At 39.1% G+C, this 17,920-nt stretch overlaps 1 protein-coding gene across 1 annotated transcript in view; it reads left to right on the plus strand.

Moving 5' to 3' along the window:
- USP37 (ubiquitin specific peptidase 37) overlaps positions 1 to 17,920 on the plus strand; it is a 34,501-nt gene that overhangs the window by 8,636 nt on the left and 7,945 nt on the right. The window contains exons 8-19 of the mRNA XM_033065007.2: positions 507 to 591; positions 1,512 to 1,673; positions 2,017 to 2,148; positions 3,882 to 4,005; positions 4,251 to 4,456; positions 5,529 to 5,646; positions 6,846 to 6,925; positions 7,437 to 7,601; positions 9,050 to 9,115; positions 10,025 to 10,175; positions 13,895 to 14,147; positions 16,073 to 16,239. Of these exons, the coding sequence (XP_032920898.1) occupies positions 507 to 591; positions 1,512 to 1,673; positions 2,017 to 2,148; positions 3,882 to 4,005; positions 4,251 to 4,456; positions 5,529 to 5,646; positions 6,846 to 6,925; positions 7,437 to 7,601; positions 9,050 to 9,115; positions 10,025 to 10,175; positions 13,895 to 14,147; positions 16,073 to 16,239 (1,709 nt within the window). The remainder of the gene's footprint in view (positions 1 to 506; positions 592 to 1,511; positions 1,674 to 2,016; positions 2,149 to 3,881; positions 4,006 to 4,250; positions 4,457 to 5,528; positions 5,647 to 6,845; positions 6,926 to 7,436; positions 7,602 to 9,049; positions 9,116 to 10,024; positions 10,176 to 13,894; positions 14,148 to 16,072; positions 16,240 to 17,920) is intronic.

Genomic DNA, 17,920 nt, shown 5'->3' on the forward strand with positions numbered 1-17,920 from the left:
ATCTGAGACATTAGTCTCAGGATGTCACAATGATGTCATAGCAATGAAACAATGCTGTTTTGCCCCAAGTGTATAGTAATTTACTGTGAAATTGGGAGTGGGAAGAGAAGCTATTTTCACTTCTACATATTTACCTTGAGTTTTGAGTGTGCTGCATTGAAAATCAGGAGTTTTCTGTACATGTGTCTTGTCTCTCTGTACAAGAGGAGGGTATTTATAAACTTGCATGAGTTAAGATAATGATTTTTCAGTATTTCATATTGCATTTCGAGTTTGATGGAGACTGAATTGAATACCTTAAACTCCATCATGCCTTTTCTTACATTTCATTAATATTCGCATTAGTACTTCTAAGCATATTTATTAGTAGTCTCCCAACCAATTCTAGAAACCAGTATTTGAGGATTTTTAAATCTTTTGACTAAATACTTTCAAACAAGTTGTTTATTGTAAAAATAGCTGTGCAAACTGGAACAAAATGTCCTGCTTTTCTTTCTCTTTTAAAGGTGTTTTACCACTGCAGTCATCATCTTTTTATGGTAGTCGGTCCTCTTCGAAAGAGTACTCCACTGGCAGTTCCACCCTGGACAGGTAGGGTTGATTCACTAGAATGAGCTGTAAATAGCAGTTGCTTCACAGGAATTAAGCTCTTCAGTTTCCTGTGTGTTGATCACAAGGTGTTTAGATGCATAACAAGGTGGGTTTTGTTGGTTTGGGTTTTCTTTTCCTTCGGGAGCACAGTCCAGTTCTTCAGTGTGTCTTCAACTGCCCTGCTTACACCTACAAACTCTAGTTACTGCTTGCAATGGAAAGACTTTGTAAAATCACTCAAATCTGTTATAGTTGTTGTGAATGACTCTAGATGGTTCAAATTCTATATAAACTCTGGAACTTAAGTCTGAACCCTTGCTTCATTTTCCCCAAGTAGATAAATGGCATGCAATTCTTTATTAAAATAACAGTATTTTAGCAAATACTAAATGCTGCTGAGCTTGGGGTTCTTCTTTGTCAGGTGCTATGCAGTCAGACTCATGGTTTCTGCTCTAGATAGATGAGATACAAGATGAAGGGAGAAAAGAAGCTTTGTCCATGCTTAAATGTTAGGAATTGAGATCCATAGTGATTAGGTTACAAGAACAAGAGGCTGAAAATGAAGGTCTGGCCCAGATGTGAATTTTAAGCATATCTTGGGATTGGTGATCTCATGCTATGTAATCATTCTTTCATTCATCATACATGTGGAGAATTATTAAATGTTTATTAAGACCAAAGACTTGGTTATACTGCATGCACACTAGTGAATATAAGGAAATTTAACCAAGCTAAGAATTTAACACTTGTGGAAAGAAGTGTTCTCTGTCACACCTCTTTTTCACAGTGATACATTCCAGTTATCTTGTACGGCTTTATTAGTCCTTGTCTTCCACAGTGCTGCAATTCCAGAGTCAGGGACTATAGCTCTCAGGTAGAGTATTACAAACCTTACCGTTCTTATGCTTTTATGTTTTTAGGTCTAGTGTATCCAGCCAGACCTCTTCAGCCAAAAGAAGCCTGGGATTCCTTTCTCAGCCTGCCCCTCTTTCTGTTAAAAAAATGAGATCTAATCAAGATTACACAGGATGGAACAAACCCCGAGTGCCCCTTTCCACCCATCCTCAACAACAGTTACAAGGGTAAATTTAATTTTCTTTATCTAAAATGCATATTTGATCATCAGAACATGAATATTCTTGTTATAATTATTTAATTTAAAAATCCTGAAATTAATGAACACTGAGGCAGGGAACACTTTTCTTAGTTTGGAGGGATATGTATTCTTGAATCCACTTCCTGGGAGTTTCAGAGATGTAGTAATTTCAGAAAATTCATGTTCCTTTAATGGTGAACAGCTCCAGTAAGAAACTCTGTGGGTAGTGGCTGGGGTGAATATTCTGTATATTAATAGTGCTGTGTTTAACTCTGGCAGATGTGCACATTGACCATTAAACACGAAGCTGTTGTTTTGGTTTTTTTCAGGTTTTCAAACTTGGGAAACACCTGCTATATGAATGCCATTCTGCAATCTTTATTTTCAATTCAGTCTTTTGCTAATGATTTGCTCAAACAGGGTATCCCATGGAAAAAAATTCCACTCAATGCACTTATCAGGTAAAATTAATTTTCTATGAAAACTGTTTTCTCCTTCATTACTCTGAATCTGGTTTGGTAATTCTGAAGCTTCTTTGTTAAGTGTCATTTGCCTGTATAGGTAATGAAAGAAATCCTAGAGCTCTCTATTTTGGAGCTTTACTTTTGAAATAGGAAATTGGTTCTTAAAGATTGTAATACTGAGTTACAGGCATTCTTTTATTGTATTTCTAGTGGCAGAGTGAAATGCTTCAGAAGAAAATGTAAGAAATTGCAAAATAAGTTAGATGCAGAAAAATTTCTTTTAAAAACTTTGCCAGATAGAGTTTAACCTGATCACCAACTTCACCTGATATGTGGGGCTTTATGCCTGTTGTTTAGTAGCTGTGGAAAGTGTTCAAGTTTTGTTTACTTAATCTTTCTCAGCTCAATTCAGCCATTTGGGATTTTCAATATATATTCTCTTGTGCACCTCATTTATTTTCTGTCGCTAAATAAGATGCAGGATTATAGGAACACTTTGGGTTTCTATTTCATCATTTTTTATATTTTTTGAGGCAATTTTCTGTTTTTAGTGTGTCATCTTGAACTCTTTCTACACTTCTTGGGATCAGAGGTTGTTCCATGTGCCTCTTGAAATGTCCTTTCTCTAATTTTTGTAGAAAGACCTCTGAAGGTTGTGCTCCATATACCTAATGAGCAGTGTGTGATCCTGTACAAGTCAGAGTTGATACTCAAAGCATCTACTTTGTCTTCTCTTGGTTTGGCTATACCATCTAACCTGGTGACTGTTTTTCTGGTTGATCAGTGATTGCTTATCAACTGCTGTGGTTTCCTAACATGCTTCATAGAACAGCTCTAGAGGGCTAGGACAGCACAAGCTGTTCTTGGAATTCTGCAGAATAGCAGAAATTTGTCAAGCTGCAGTAAACTGTTCAGAATCTTGGGGGGTAACTGAGTATCAGTTGTTGGGTTTGGGATTATACAGGTTTTCCCTGTCTTTGGGTTGGGGGTTTTTTGTGTCATGGAATGTGACATCTTCCTGTGTATGTAGCATGACCCAAACTTATGCTTGAAATATATTTGGTTTGTATGGCCTGTGAAATTGTAAAGCAGTTATAAAAGCTAACTAAATCACTGAGTAGCTGAGAGGCACAGGTAAAGTTAATTTCAGAAGTTTTATAGCAAAGCTAACAGAAGCACTAGCTTGAAGCAAGGAACTCCTCATGGCTCTTTTTGTACAGCTTTTTTCTCTGTTATGATGTTTTTATTGCTGAAAGCAGTAAGGCTTGAAAATGAGTGGAAGTTTAAAAATAAAACATAAATTGAAACCATTCTAACCATTCAAGTTGAATTTAGTGATTTTTGGGTTGCTAATTTTGGTACTGTATGATATCATATCTCCTATCAGTACAAATGTTTTCAAAAAGTATTATGAGTTTATTTTCTTACTGTAAAAGAGCAGAAATAAGTTTTTAGAGCTTTATAAGGCTTTTCTCTTTACCTTAAAAGATTGTGGATTGGTGTTTATTGTTCATTTGAGTGCTGTTTGATGATGGCCTCAAATGAGATCTCGAAATTCTTGAAAATGGAAAAGGTTAATTATATGTGGGATATTTTCATACAGAACCCCTGAACCACTTATCACAGGAGAAAAGCTTTTAGGAACTCTTAAATAAGGTATCATGAGTTCTATTATGTTTCTCTAAAGTCCTGGAAAACCAACCAGTGTTTCATTGCCTTGACTTCTGCAGACGTTTTGCCCATCTGCTTGCTAAAAAGGATGTCTGCAGCCCTGAGGTTAAGAAAGAGCTGCTCAAGAAGGTGAAAAGTGCCATTTCAGCTACTGCAGAGAGATTTTCTGGGTACATGCAGAATGTGAGTATCATTGTCTGGAAACAGTGATGTGCAGTTTGTTCAGTGTTTGGACTGTGTTGAACACCTGTCAAGCTTCAGCTGTTTGGCAGTGACTTTTGGTTGAATGGCAGTGACTGTTGGATCAGAACTGCCTCAGTATTACTGAATGCAGTGAGCTAAACATAATTTCCCAGTCTCTTTGTGTTTGAGAAAAATACTGAATGAAGTTGTAAAAAGCCATTTCATTGCATTTGCCCTGTTTGTAGGATGCACATGAGTTCTTGAGCCAGTGTCTGGATCAGCTGAAGGAAGACATGGAAAAGTTAAACAAAACTTGGAAGAGTGAACCAGTCCCTAATGAGGATAACTCACCAGGATGTGCTTCTGATGACCTCTCAGCCACCAAAGTTTATACATGTCCTGTTATCAGTAACTTAGAGTTTGAAGTTCAGCATTCTATCATTTGCAAAATGTAAGTGTGCTTGACAACTTATTTTGCACTTATCTTAAAAGACTAGGAATTGTTCCCATCTCATGTGACTTCATCTGCAGGTTGCAGCCAGAATTAAGAACTGTGTTTTATCCAAAGCTAGATATTTAGAAAAATACTGTCTTGTCTAGAAATGCTGTAAACCTCACACCATGCTGTCTGCTGCTGCAGGCCTTAAACAATTTCTTACCACCTAGTTCTTCATTGTCTGTCCAATGGAAAGCCTTTGTGCTCCACTCTTTGTGTACCAATTGTTTGGGAATAGAAAGAAAAGGGAGCTTCAGCCAAGTAATGTTTCCTCTTAAGAAAATGGAAAAATGGGAAGCTATGTTTTTAATTTGATCTTTCTAAAGGCTTCCAGGGAAAGGCATTTTCTTCAGTATTTCTGCATTCTTGCAAAAAAATGTAAACCAGTATGTTTGGGCATTCATTGTGTATGACCTGTGCAGCAGATTTCCATATGGGAATGTTTCATTCCACAGATACTTGGAAATATAGTTTATGTATACTTAATTAGTTCCACAGAACAATTAAAAGTAAAGTGCATCCAGCTAATAATTATAGAAGAGAAATTACTGTTGTAGGGTCTTTTTTTTTCCCTAAGAAAAATGAAATGTAAGAAAAATTAAGGATTTTTGTTGGTTTTGGTTTTTAAGATGGACTCTACTCTTTTGTTTCTAAGAATGGTTAAGTATTTCTAGCACTTCCCTTCTGCTAGACTGGGCTGGGCTTACTTCTTTTCTCCTAAGGATACTGAATGAAGATGTGTTCAGCTATAGCAGTCACTTTGATTTCCTGTATACCTGATCATTTGCCTCTCCAAAGCAATCTGTGTGTTTTTCTTCTTACCTTTACACAAATGTTTCAACTTCCGAAAGAAATTGCAAGATCCAGCTTTGTCCTGAGCATCAGACAGTTCCATTTTGATGAGTAAAAATAGGATGATCAAGAAGTATATATTTACTGGGAAGTCACTTGACCCTAAAACATGCAAATATTCATGAATTTCAAGTTTATTTTTCATCAGACTTACACAAGCATGTTTCTTTTTTAGGTGTGGTGAAACAGTCACTAAACGAGAGCAGTTTAATGACCTCTCCATTGACCTTCCTCGAAGGAAGAAATTCCTTCCTTCCCGATCAATCCAGGATTCTCTGGACCTCTTTTTTCGGGTGTGTACTTTGAGGGGCCTTTTTATGCATTGTGGAGTGTGTGTAGGTTATGTACCATGTGGAAATTCTGATTGTACAGCTGATTCTAAGTTTCTATGACAGTGGTTTGCAGGCTCATGAGATAACACTGCACATTTTGAGGTTTGTCCATTAACAGTGTATGGAAGTTTTTTATTGTAAAATGCTGTGCAGAAATGAACTGATATAAAATAGGTAAACTTCCCATTTTTTTGATGAAAGAGTTGGCATGTAAACAAATACAGAGAAGAGAAGGGAGACTGTCAGATTGGGATAATCACTTGGGAATTGCTACCTCTCCTGGGTCAGGATGCTTCAACAGCTTGTGTACAAGCCTTAATTAGCATGGAGGAAAAAGGTATGCAGGTACAATAATTTAAAAAAACAAGTAGCTGTAGTATGTGGATGCTTACTTTGTAAGTAGAGCTTCAAGGTGAACCTTCTGAAAGATAAAAATGAGCCATATGTCTGTGAATCAGTGTTGTATTTTGTCATATCTTGAGAGAAACCTTTTTTTTTCCTCTCTGTATAGATAGTACTTTCAAGAGAGAATAATTGACATGCTTTTAGAAGAAAAAGCTGGTGGAGGTCTTATGGTCTTAAAAAATTCCTTAAATTGTAATGTTGTAATTTGGCTTCACTTAAGAGGGCTGTAGGAATGTTTGAGGGGCAAGTTATGTAATTTCAGGAAAGGGATGCTTCCCCTTTTGATGTCTGTTCAGAACTCTCCTCATGTAGCATACCCTTGGTAAGTTTAGGTGAGGATAGCTTTTGAGGAACAAAGCAGAGGTTTAGAACAAGAGGGAGAAAATTTCATGGCACCATCCTCCACCATAAGTTATTAGGAAAAAAGAACCCCAGAAAATCTTGTGTAGGGAAGAGAAAACTGTTAACCTCACAAGATTGTCCCCTCCCTTTGGAAGCTAATTTGTGTCACAATGGTGGCTAATTCAGTGGTCTCCAGTAGACTTGCAAGACTAATTCCACCTGTGTTAGTGGAAATGATGTCAAATTTTAAGGTCTGCTGCCTGCCCTCTTACTAGGTCAAGATGAAGGTGATTATAATTTTAAGTGGTTACTGCTGTTTGAAGAGTTTGTGTGACAGGTGTGATGTATTTTTGTTTGAGATAGGTTTGATTTCTCTTTTGTTCCTCAAGTCATTTCTCTGCCCCCTTAAACAGGCAGAGGAGATTGAGTATTCCTGTGAGAAGTGCAATGGAAAGTCTGCTGTTGTCACACACAAGTTCAACAGGCTTCCCAGGTAAATGTTGACACCTGTTCCTTCTCCTTCCTTGAAGCATATGTTACAAAAGTGCAAGCAAAAATCCCTTGGAAGAGTAAAGGTAGGAAAATGAGCAGGACAGCATGTCTGTGTGGGAGAGAGATGCACCTGCAGTCAGCCTGCATGCTGTTCTTCAGTTTCACTCTAGAGAAGCCGTGGAAGCCCTCAGCAGGGCTTGTTTCTTCCTCGCTGTTGCTACACAAGGAGGACTGAGTTTTCCCCTTCCCCTTTTCTTGAGGTTTCTGGGATGTGAACAAAGCAGATACAGTAAATATATTCTGGAATTTTAATATTGCACAAGTTGGCTGATGAACAGGGACATAATTACCTGTGTCTTGCAGATAAGAGATGGTCAGTATTTGCCTGCCACCCCAAAGTAATTACCTGGTTTGGTCAGGTGAATGCCTTTGGAAAAAAGCTTACCTGGATTTTGAATAGATTTTCTGACTTCTGTCTTGAGATTAACATTTGTCCTTCTTTCATCTCTCAGGGTCCTGATTCTTCATCTGAAACGATACAGCTTCAATGTAGCATTGTCTCTGAATCATAAAGTCGGGCAGCAAGTGGTTATTCCAAGATACTTAACCCTGCTTTCCCACTGTACAGAAAGCACCAGGCTGCCACTGACGCTGGGATGGAGTGTCCATTCTGCCATGTAAGTGTGCAACTTTGGTCCCTGCTGTGTTAATCATGTATGCCACAAGGCAGGCACTTGTCACATCTCCTCCGGAGGATGTCTGGGCAGGAAACATTACAATTAGGCAGCTTCAGATGTGTGCTGCTAGTTTGTAACGCTGCTGTCATAAGAACATGTCTGTAAAGGAAGCATGATAGAAGCAGTAGGAAGAGATGGTTGGGCACTATCTAGGGAATATTTGGGAAGATAATGTTCTTCACTGTCCTTGAAAATAACTTTATATTCTTTTTAAGAACACTTCTGTTAGTAATTTTTAAAATGTAGGCCTCTCAGTCCAAAGCAATCTAGATTACCTTTCCCTTCAGAGCACTCTAACTCCACTTAGAAGACAAAACATCCTACATTTTTCTGCAAATTTCCACTTGCACCTCCTGTGCTGTCATTCATTTTTCATTCTTTCCTTTCCTTTCACTGCTGCTGTAGTATCTGAGCACTCTGCATGCTGAAAACACTCTCCTTTTTCCTGTGACTGTTACTACTGTGCAGCTGCCTGACCTGAGACACAGAGATTAAATGTGCCAGTTGTCACATAGGAAGCATGTGGCAGAATAAGGAACAAGAAATCCTTAGGTCTCTTGTAGCCTCTGCTGAGTGACATAGCCAGGGTACCCATAGTGAGCTAGGACACATCTGGTGCATGTGTTCAGCAGTGTGGCAGATGTTGTGCCAAATGTTTTCCAGTGGTGTTTTGAGGTGTAAGTGGATGTTTTCCATACTGTTTTAACAGTAGAAATGTCAAACACAACAAACAGTTTATGCTAACCAGAGTAGCAGTGCTTGAAAATAGGTTGGAAATAGCTTTGGAGTTTTTTCAGTCATGGAAACCATTGTGATTGACCAGGGAGTGGAAGGGGAGAGAAGCAACCCTGGTTTAGAGGGAAGATTAGAAAATATTTCTGTAGTGGCTACCATCTGTTTGATAGATGTGTAGTGATAGTGATGGACTTTGAGGAGCTCATGAAAGGATTAAATGGAGCAGGAAGTTGGTTCAGAGGAATCTAGGTAAGGCAGGAGAAATTAAGATGTGGGATATGCCAGAAAACTGGCTGATCCAGACAACAGCGGGAGACTGTGGTTTGGGAGCAGGAACTCAAGTGTTGGTGGGAATAAAATATAAAGGAATGAGTTGTCTTGACATGGGAGCTGAGAGCCTTTAATTTGTGAGCTGGTCCCTAAGGGTGCATCACCAAGAAGTGAATCAAGTTTAAAGGATTATACATGGTTTTGAACAACTGTTGTTTATTCATAGTGTGATGAAGTTATTGCTGTAAATCTAAGCAATTAGCAAGTACATAATGGTATTCAGCTTGTTCTTTTGGTCATGGATTTGCATGCATAGCAGACGAGTAAACGCTTACTTTTTAAAGACTGTAACTACTGCAATAAATATTTTTCTCTTTTAATAGTTCCCGCCCATTGAAAGCTTCCCAAATGGTGAATTCCTGTACTGTAAGCACTTCCACACCTTGTAGGTGAGTTGTAGCTTGGAAATGCCCATGTCCAATGGCCTGGGGTTTTGTGGCGTGGGTTCGAAGGCATTTTTAGATTTTCTTGTTCTTCTCTGTTTTTCATATTGTAAATTATTTCAGCTACTTTTTTCATATCTGAGTTTTATTGGTGTTATGTGGTAGCTGAAAGTAACATCAGTGGTGCAATTTGCCTAGTTTAAGAAGCAAAATTATTTCTACTTCTGCAATCTCTCTCTTTGTTCTGCCTCTATGGAGCCAAAATGGGTATTTTGGGAACAGGTGGTTGACTCCTTAAGTTTATTTGCAAAGATGAGACAGCCAGTTTTTGATACTGTGAAAAATGTGGTATCACACATGGTTTTGCATTGAGGTATGCTTAAAAACCAGATTTACTAATAGAACAGAAATTGAGACTTCCCCAGACTCCTTTGTCTTCTGCTTTAAAAAAGCAAGAATTTGTCTTAATGGAAGAGCAAACAGGAAAAATGGAAAATTGGTGCATTTTTGTACTTCTTATATCTGGGTAATGTTGTGAGAAGTCCTCTGTCCAACTTTAAAAACACAAGTCAAATGACTTATGCCAAATTCTATGTATTAATGTGGCCTTGTCTCAAATGAGTTCAGTCTGGGATTGCAAGGTAATGAAGTGCAGAATCCTTGGCCTTAAAAGCAAGAGCCACACTCTGACTTTTAATGTTGAAAGCTATTATTGCAGGCTTCAGGTGGATAAGTCAGTTAACCCAGTAAAATAAAGCTTTTCTGAAAACCTTGACTGCCATATTAATAAATTGTTTTTGTTGCAGTTTGTTCCCCAGTTGAACAGTGTGAAAGCATTGCTTCAACAGTTGCTTTGAGACATTAGTATGATGCTGCAATGCTGTGAAGTTTAATAGCCATGTTTTTGATTTACAGAAAGTATACTTTCAAGTCAAAGAGCTCTGCAGCCCTCTATGTAGATTCTGACAGTGATGATGAGCCGTTGAAACGCTCTGTTGCCCATAGCCAAAGGTTGTGTAACATACAGAGTAGAGATCAGCAACAACTGCAAGAAGAGCCAGAAAAGGTAAGGGGAAAACCCACCAACTTTCATGTACTGGATCCTGTGTGTGCTCATGTCTGCTGTGTGCTTTTTTTTAGCATAAACTGAGTGAAATTGATGTCAGATGAAGTTTTTTTCCTCCTAATTAGCACTGCAATGCCAGAAGGGAGTGCTTTGCTAATTGACCTCTCTCTGCAGTTGTCTTGGCTTCCCACTGGGAACAGAAGTAATTGCATTGCAATTGAACTTGAGTTTTCAGGTTATGTATACCAGCTGCTTAGCAGTTTGGTCAGTCCTTTGGGTAACTTCCCCTAATAATGTTCCTGGGCTGAAGTATTATGTGCTGTCAATAACAAAAGTGTGCAGTAAAGCCCTTGATTAAATTAGATCCAGTACAAGTTGGGCTAAGCAAAATATTCAACTGAAAGAATTTCATGCACATCCAATCTGTGTCCTCTTTCAAGTGTGGCTTTTAAAATGCTTTTAGAAGCTGAAGCTAACAGTCTTTGGAGGCAGACACAAAGAAGTGTGAAGAGACCAAGTTCATTGGTGTAATGGCACAGTTAATTTCAAATTGCCTTTGAGCTTTTCCTTGTGACTAGTGTTAATGCTGCCAAAATACTTTTTTTTTGCCTCGGTCAGGCCAGTGTATTAGCAGGTAGATGAGCTCTGTGGGAAGAAATGATGACCCAGAAGGGAATAGAAGCAGCTTAGAGGATTATCTTGCTGTGCCACTTTTTTCTGTTAAGAGTGCTGCAGGCCTAGTGCTTCGGACAAGTTTCCTGCATCTCTGCTGCTATAAAGCTTTTGCTTCACTAAAGTTTTTGACAATGCTCATAGGGCTATTTTAATCAAACAGAGGCTTGTGGCCTTGATTATGGTATTAAGGGACAGATATAAATCTGGATGAAAGCAGTAGGTAACAAGAGGGAGATATCTGCAGTTTCTGATCTGATGGGAAAATCAAACCAAGGGAGGATCCTGACCCAGTATTTAATAAATGACAGGTACTGAGTGTTAAATTTTTAGAATATCCAGAGCTGGGAAGGGCTGCCAGTTTGATGAAGCTCAGAACTACAGATAAAAATGATCTTGACAAATCTGAGAAATTGCATAAAAATAGGAGAGGTTGTTCAGTAGAGGTGCTATTCTTATCAGGATTAGTCAAGTATAATTGTGGGATGGGGACAGCTGGGACAACAGTGGGCCTTCAGAAAGGGCATGAAAGGGGACAGTGAATCACAAGGTCAGGCAGGCTGAAAATAGAAGTATCTAGACAGAACCATAGCCTTCATACACATTGTGTGAAGTAACCCTCCTTTTTTCCTCAGAATTGAGCTTTAGCTGGAGGTCTCTATCCATCTTTGGGCTCTGGACTGAAAAAAAATTATAGATTAACTGGAGAGGGGCCAGAGGAGAGGAGCATGAATGGTCAGAGGTCTAGAAAGGAAGACTTTGAGAGAAAGAGCAGGCAAGTGGTCTTCAGTTTAGTCTTTAGTTTAAAGGAAAACAAGCAAGGCTTCTGTCTGCAAGGAAGGGGAAGAAGTTAATAGAAACACTTGAGCTGTTTTCTGTGCCTGTGGTGGATAGAAAAAGAAGTAATAGACTAAATTGCAGTCAGTAATTTTTAGATTAAGTATTAGGGAACACTTCCTGATGGTCAGGGTATGTAGGGATGGAATGGATTACTGTGGGAAAACACAGAAAACCCTTTGCTGAAGGTCTTGCAGCTTCTGTCCTGCGTGGCACATCTATGCCTGGCTGCAGCTGGGGGAAGGAAACAAGCTTGTCTTTGAAGTCCCTCTTATGTACAGAAAAGGTATTTCAAACTGTCCTGATTCTTCCTGGAGTTTTGTTTGTGAGGAAGAGTGGGTAGTTTCTGCTGCACAAGTCCTGTAAGTGCAAAATTTGTGGGAATATAGCATACTAATTCGAATAACAAATTAATTACAGACTTTACAGCCTGTTGTGGGAAAGAGATGATTGCACATAAATGATTTTATTCTGTGACCATGCATATTGGGCACTTTGCAACCTCAGGCCTGACCAACCAGGTTCTCTGACCTTCTCAGTGTTGTCCTGGGAGACTTGGTGCTGGTTTTTGGAAGTGGCAGTACTGTTGCTGCACCATTTCTCTTGGTATGATTCTCAAAACAGCTGTGGATGGTGTTGCATTGAGGGCTTGGTGGTCACTTTGTCGGGCCAGTACATCCCTTGCTAGGCACTCCTTTCAAAATGTCCCTGCCATGTGGGAGAACAGCTGGAATAGCATCTGTGTATGCCACTGGGTGGCAGGGGGAAATAGCAGTTATCCAGCTGAACAGGGCAGAGCTGCAACTCCTGTGATCTCTGCTTCTGCAGCTGAAGGAGTATTTGAAGGACTTGTTAAAATTACTTAAAGCAGCCTTAGAGCCTAAGCTATTTAAAATCTATGCAAATAATGTCTAGTAGAAAAGTTGTATTCAAATGATGCTCAGATTCTGCCAAATCTTTAAAGTCCGTCCACTGAGTTAGTGGTAGTTGTTGGCAGAGAGCCTGGAACTTGGGTTTGCTGAAGAGCTAAACCAGTTTTGATGTTGGTAGCCTACAGGTGCAAAGAGAGAAATCAGAAAGCTTAAAAAGCAGGTACTCTGCTTTACTTACTCAGTGCATAAATTGCTGTCAGGAGAGAGGTTTAAATTTGTCACTTCTAATTCTTGGAGGGCAACATGTCTAGAGCAAGCAGTTTAGCTGGCTAATTCGTTTGCTAATCTTGCTTGATAAGGCAGTTTTAATACAAAATGCTTGCTGTATTTGGGTAAAAAGCAGTAAAAACATAATTTTGTTCATTTTAACAAATTTCTGGGATCCATCCTATGCAGTTTTGAATAAGACCTGGATAAGTACATTTTAATAGAAACCATCTTACCCCATTTTTAACATAATATAGGAAAAGAAATTCTAAGCATATGGTAAACAGTGTAATTGTGTAAACATGCATACATGGAGGTTAACCTCCTGATTAACAGGTAATATCAAAATGATTGAAATTACTATATTATTTGCAAATCACGGTGGTGTAGGAGTTGATGAGCATCAACTTTAGGAAAATGAACTGTAAAAAGGAAAATTGAGATTAAGACTAAGGCAGTTTTTCTTTCTTCCAGTTGAAAATCTTTCTCTTCTCCTTGGGAAAGAATAATTCCCCCTTTCCTTGTTTAACTGTTTTCTTACTTGGTTTGCAAGTCCTGCCCTCTTCCTTCTATTCACATAAAGATTTCATATGGCAAATCTGCAGCACAAAACATAATTTTAATTACTCTTCATACCAGCTCAATTTCATTTTCTATTCTTCCATCCCTATATTTGAGTTCAGTTACTCTTGTGTTCCCGCTTCATCCTTTGTTAACAAACTTGCAATTTCCCTGCTTGTATCTCAGCACTGACTTGCCAGGGGCTTGAGAATTCATCAGAACTTAAAGGGGAAGTGTTTTGAAGGAAAGGAAGAAGGGAAGAGTTATCTTGTGTATGTTACTCCACAAGGCCTGTAAAAACTGGTTGTAGTGTGTATTTAAATGTTATTCCGTGGAGTAAGTGTAGCTACAAAGGCTGTCTCTCCAGAGTCTCATGTAACAATGTTGAATGTTGACAGTGCCAAGTTCCCCCTCCCTGGGGTTAATAAAAATAAATCTCCACTGAAATGTAAAACTGGTGTTATATACCTGTTTATTCAAACACTTAATCATAACTCCATTCATCTCTAGGGTTCAAAAAGAAGTAAAATGGAGGGTGATAAACCCGAGCTGGCTAATGCAGGTTTTGATGGGATGAGTGAAGATGAGCTGCTAGCAGCTGTCTTAGAGATTAGCAAAAGGGAAGCTTCTCTGTCTCTGAGCCATGATGAAGATAAACCCACAAGCAGCCCAGACACTGGTTTTGGAGATGATGAAATTCAAGAATTGCCAGAAAACCTGGAATCTATGGAGATGGAGAAACCCAAAACAGTATTAGACTCAGGTAAGGCAAAGTAACCTTAACTGGACTCTAGTGGGCTAAGCAGGTTACTGATAATGTCAGGTTGGTAGTGGCTGATGGTAGGAACTGGATGCAAGTGCACTCCTGAAACTGCCTGACTTGCTCAGAGTTTTAGGAACTTAAACTTTATAATTTCCCTGTGTGCAAAGTATTTAATTCATCAAACTGAAAATGTATTTTTCCTGTCAGTCTGTCACCTCCACAATTCAAAGTTAATTTCCGTTTTGTTCCTCTCTTGATTAACACATGCTTCCACAGGTTCCTGTGCCAGACAATTAAATTTCCTAATATTTGGCCATGTCTGGAACTGACTCTTCCATAAGCAGAAAGTATTTTCATTACTGTAGCTGTGGTAGCCTGGGCAGCACAGTTGCACAGTAGTGTTGTAGTGTTCACATAGCATAAGACTAGAATGCTTTCCTAAAACACAACTGTTTTGTCACTAGTTACTAATGAATTTAACTATATCTCTGTATATTTTTCCAAAGACTTGTAAGCTTTAGATACACCTGTGATTTATGGCCTCTGACAGAGAGACATGGTTAAGTACAAGGAGGAGCCTGTGTGATCTCAGTGTGGGGAAGTTGAGTCTTCCTTTAGCCAGCTGAAGGAAATATGAGTGGTTTATCATTTATTGTGTGCTACATGCTTTTGGTCGGGGTTTTAATTGCATGGAAAAAGAGACCAAAAACAATATGCTTGTGTCCTCTTAAGAACCAGGAGGTTAATTAACAACAGAATACCCCACTGTTACCAAAAATGGCACTTGATTCAATGGACAGCTCTTGCCAGGCTTGCTGGTGTAAGAGCAATACTATATACTATGTATGTGATCAGCCTGCTTTGTGCCCTCCTTTTTATACAGTAATGTTCCTTAGGGTGTTGTGATAGAATGTGGCCACATAAACTATAAAATATTTCTGTCCAGAATTTCTTTGTAAAGTACAATGTAATTATTTGAAGACCCTTTTGTGACTCTTAAGCAAAAAGTACATGTTTAATATAAGTTCTGTATTTCTTCTTATATTGGAAGTTTTCAAAGTTCATGTAATAAATTCTAGAGTTCTTTTATCCTAAAAGGATTAGACTGATGGATTATGGTTCTGGTGCTGTTGGCCTTGTGTTTAAGGGCTCACAGATACTGTGAGTACCTTGTATTATTCTTGTTAATAACTAATCAGCAGACGTTGAAATCTGCACAAGACAAAACCATGAAGTTTCACATGCTGGTGCCTGATAGCTGTTGAAGCAGGTTCTGACCCTTTCTCAGTTGCAAGCAAGAATCAAAGTGTCCTGCAGCTGCAGGAATGTATGCAGCAGCTGAATGAATGTTCATTTCAGATGTTTCCTAAAGCACTTCTGCCGAAGTGTTTAATTCAAAGGTGAACTAAAAAGTTACAATCTTCATGCACCTTTAAAACATAGTGTTCACAAGACTGAGGCTCTTAGCTGAAGCTAAAAGTAGCACATTCAAACATTGCTTGAGATTTGTGCTTTTTTTCATCTTGCATTTGGTTTGGTTTTTATTGTGGCTTCATCTGTAGTATTCCAAGGTATAATATGCAATGCAAATATTTGTAATCCATGGTTTCTTATGGAGAAATTCAGGTTCGTGGCTGCAGAAACCTAGTGGTGTGTGGCTTGCTGTTTCTGAGTGAACATAAAAGGCCAAGAAGAGAACAGGTTCAGGGATTAATCAAATGGTTCATTGTGCACCAGTTAAAATGAGTATAAGATTGCACTTTGGAGCTTTTTCCGTTTGACTCGTGTGTGGGTGTTTCATGGCAGGTGAGCTCCCTGTCAATAGATGTCACTGTGCTGCAAGGATTGTGGTGGTTTAAAGAGGACTTAGCTGGTAACAAACAGAAGACCCAGAAGTGTATAAACTGTACTTTGTGATTCCTCAGGTCCTGCCAATTTCACTGAGATAACTAAAGATTTTGATGAGAATAAGGAAAACAAAACTCCAGAAGGCTCCCAAGGGGAGGTTGACTGGCTGCAGCAGTACGACATGGAGAGAGAGAGGGAAGAGCAAGAACTTCAGCAGGCACTGGCTCAAAGCCTTCAAGAGCAAGTAAGAAATAGTTTGCTATCTTAAGCTGTCTTTCCCAACACTGGAAACCTGAAAGCTAAAGGAAAGGCTTGCATCCAGGCAATAAGTGCAAGGGAATTATTCTGCTTTCTTTTGAGATAACCAGATGGAAAAAGGTTTGGGTTTTTTCTAACTCCAGTGTCAGTAAAGTGATGACACTGGATACATCTGGCCACATTTTGTGTTTGCTTTGAAAACTGTATCACATCACAGACTACAGATTTCTCAGAGTTCCCCATGCACTTTAGTGCACTGGTTTGTCACATTATATTAAAAACTATGATAATCTCTAAACTCTTCTCTCTGACATCAAGATCCCAGCCCACCTTTAGCTTCTCTGGCCGTTGTTTCTTGCAGTGTTTCCTGTCAGGACTCAGTGAAAGAGGCAGGTTTCAAATTGAAACCAAGGCTAAGAATGGCCATGTCAGGTCAGGCTAAAATGTGTCTGTCCTAGGTGTGTTTCCACTGCTAGTGAATAGGGGATGCTTAGTGAAGAATGTAGAAACTGAGCATTTATGAGGTCCTTCACTGTTAGTAAAGCAGAAAAAGGATCCCAAATGTAGGTGAAAACAAGTCCTTTAAATTAGGCTTGGAAAGAATGGGGCTCTTGTGTTGTGTGCTAACTATCTGTATTCCACTTGAATTGCAAGACCTGTAACTGATTTCTACAAGTTTAACCAAGCAGCAGAGAAATAGCAAGCACTGAGCCAGGTCTTCCTTTAAATAGGTGCCCTTGTCTGCTCTCTATTAATACCAAAGCTGTCATGGTTTTCCTTATGAGATCTGATGTTTCCATGGCTCTTGGATTTTTTTCTCTCCCATTACTCATTATAAGGTGCTGGTTGGTATGTTCCGTGCCAGATGTAGCTTTGATTCATCAGTGCCGAGCAGTTTAACAAAGATTCCCAAATCCTTTAGAAATAGTTAGATTAAAGGACTCATGCTAATAGTGTAAAACAGCCCTTTGAGTGTTACTGCTACAGTTCTGAAGCAAAAATCTACTATTCTAATGATTGGGGCATGGAAATGCAGTAGCTGTAGTTATCTTGATTTGAAGTACATAGTTGGGGTGCTGCATTCAGGTGTGCTGAAAGCACTCAAACCCTAAATTAAGAAGCCAGCTCATTAAATATTAATGACTGGCTTGCTGGTAGCTCTGGGCTTTCAAGAGTGGTGGGAGGAATAGGGGCATGATATTATCCAAACATTAGAAGTGTTTGTTGACTTGAGGTTTCTTTGCTCTTGGTAATATTTTTAATACCTGGTTGGTTAGTGGTATCTTTTTGCATGCTGCCTTTGTGGATTACACCTGTTCCATAGAACCATTGGCTCCACTTTCAAATGGCTTAAAAATAACAGAATCTGTCAGGATTTAATGACCATGTCCTCAGCTGGCTTTGGTCAGAAGTAGACTAAATTTTGCCAGAGTGTGAGGAGCTTTGTGTGTAAGTGACAGCTTTCCTGAGCACAGGGTTGCAAATTCATTCAGATGCTTTTCAAATTAATGATCCAGGGAAAGCATTCGGTGTAACTGGGGACTCGCTCTGCTGCATACCAAACTTCAGGAGCTTTGACAGGCCTTAATGAAGGTTTGTCCCAGGTTCTGTTGCACGGGATCATTGGACTCTCGGTGGTTGCAAACATTCCTTCACACAGAACTTTA

This window comes from Catharus ustulatus, chromosome 7 (assembly GCF_009819885.2).
Source record: "Catharus ustulatus isolate bCatUst1 chromosome 7, bCatUst1.pri.v2, whole genome shotgun sequence".
In the NCBI taxonomy this organism is placed as follows: Eukaryota; Metazoa; Chordata; class Aves; order Passeriformes; family Turdidae; genus Catharus; species Catharus ustulatus.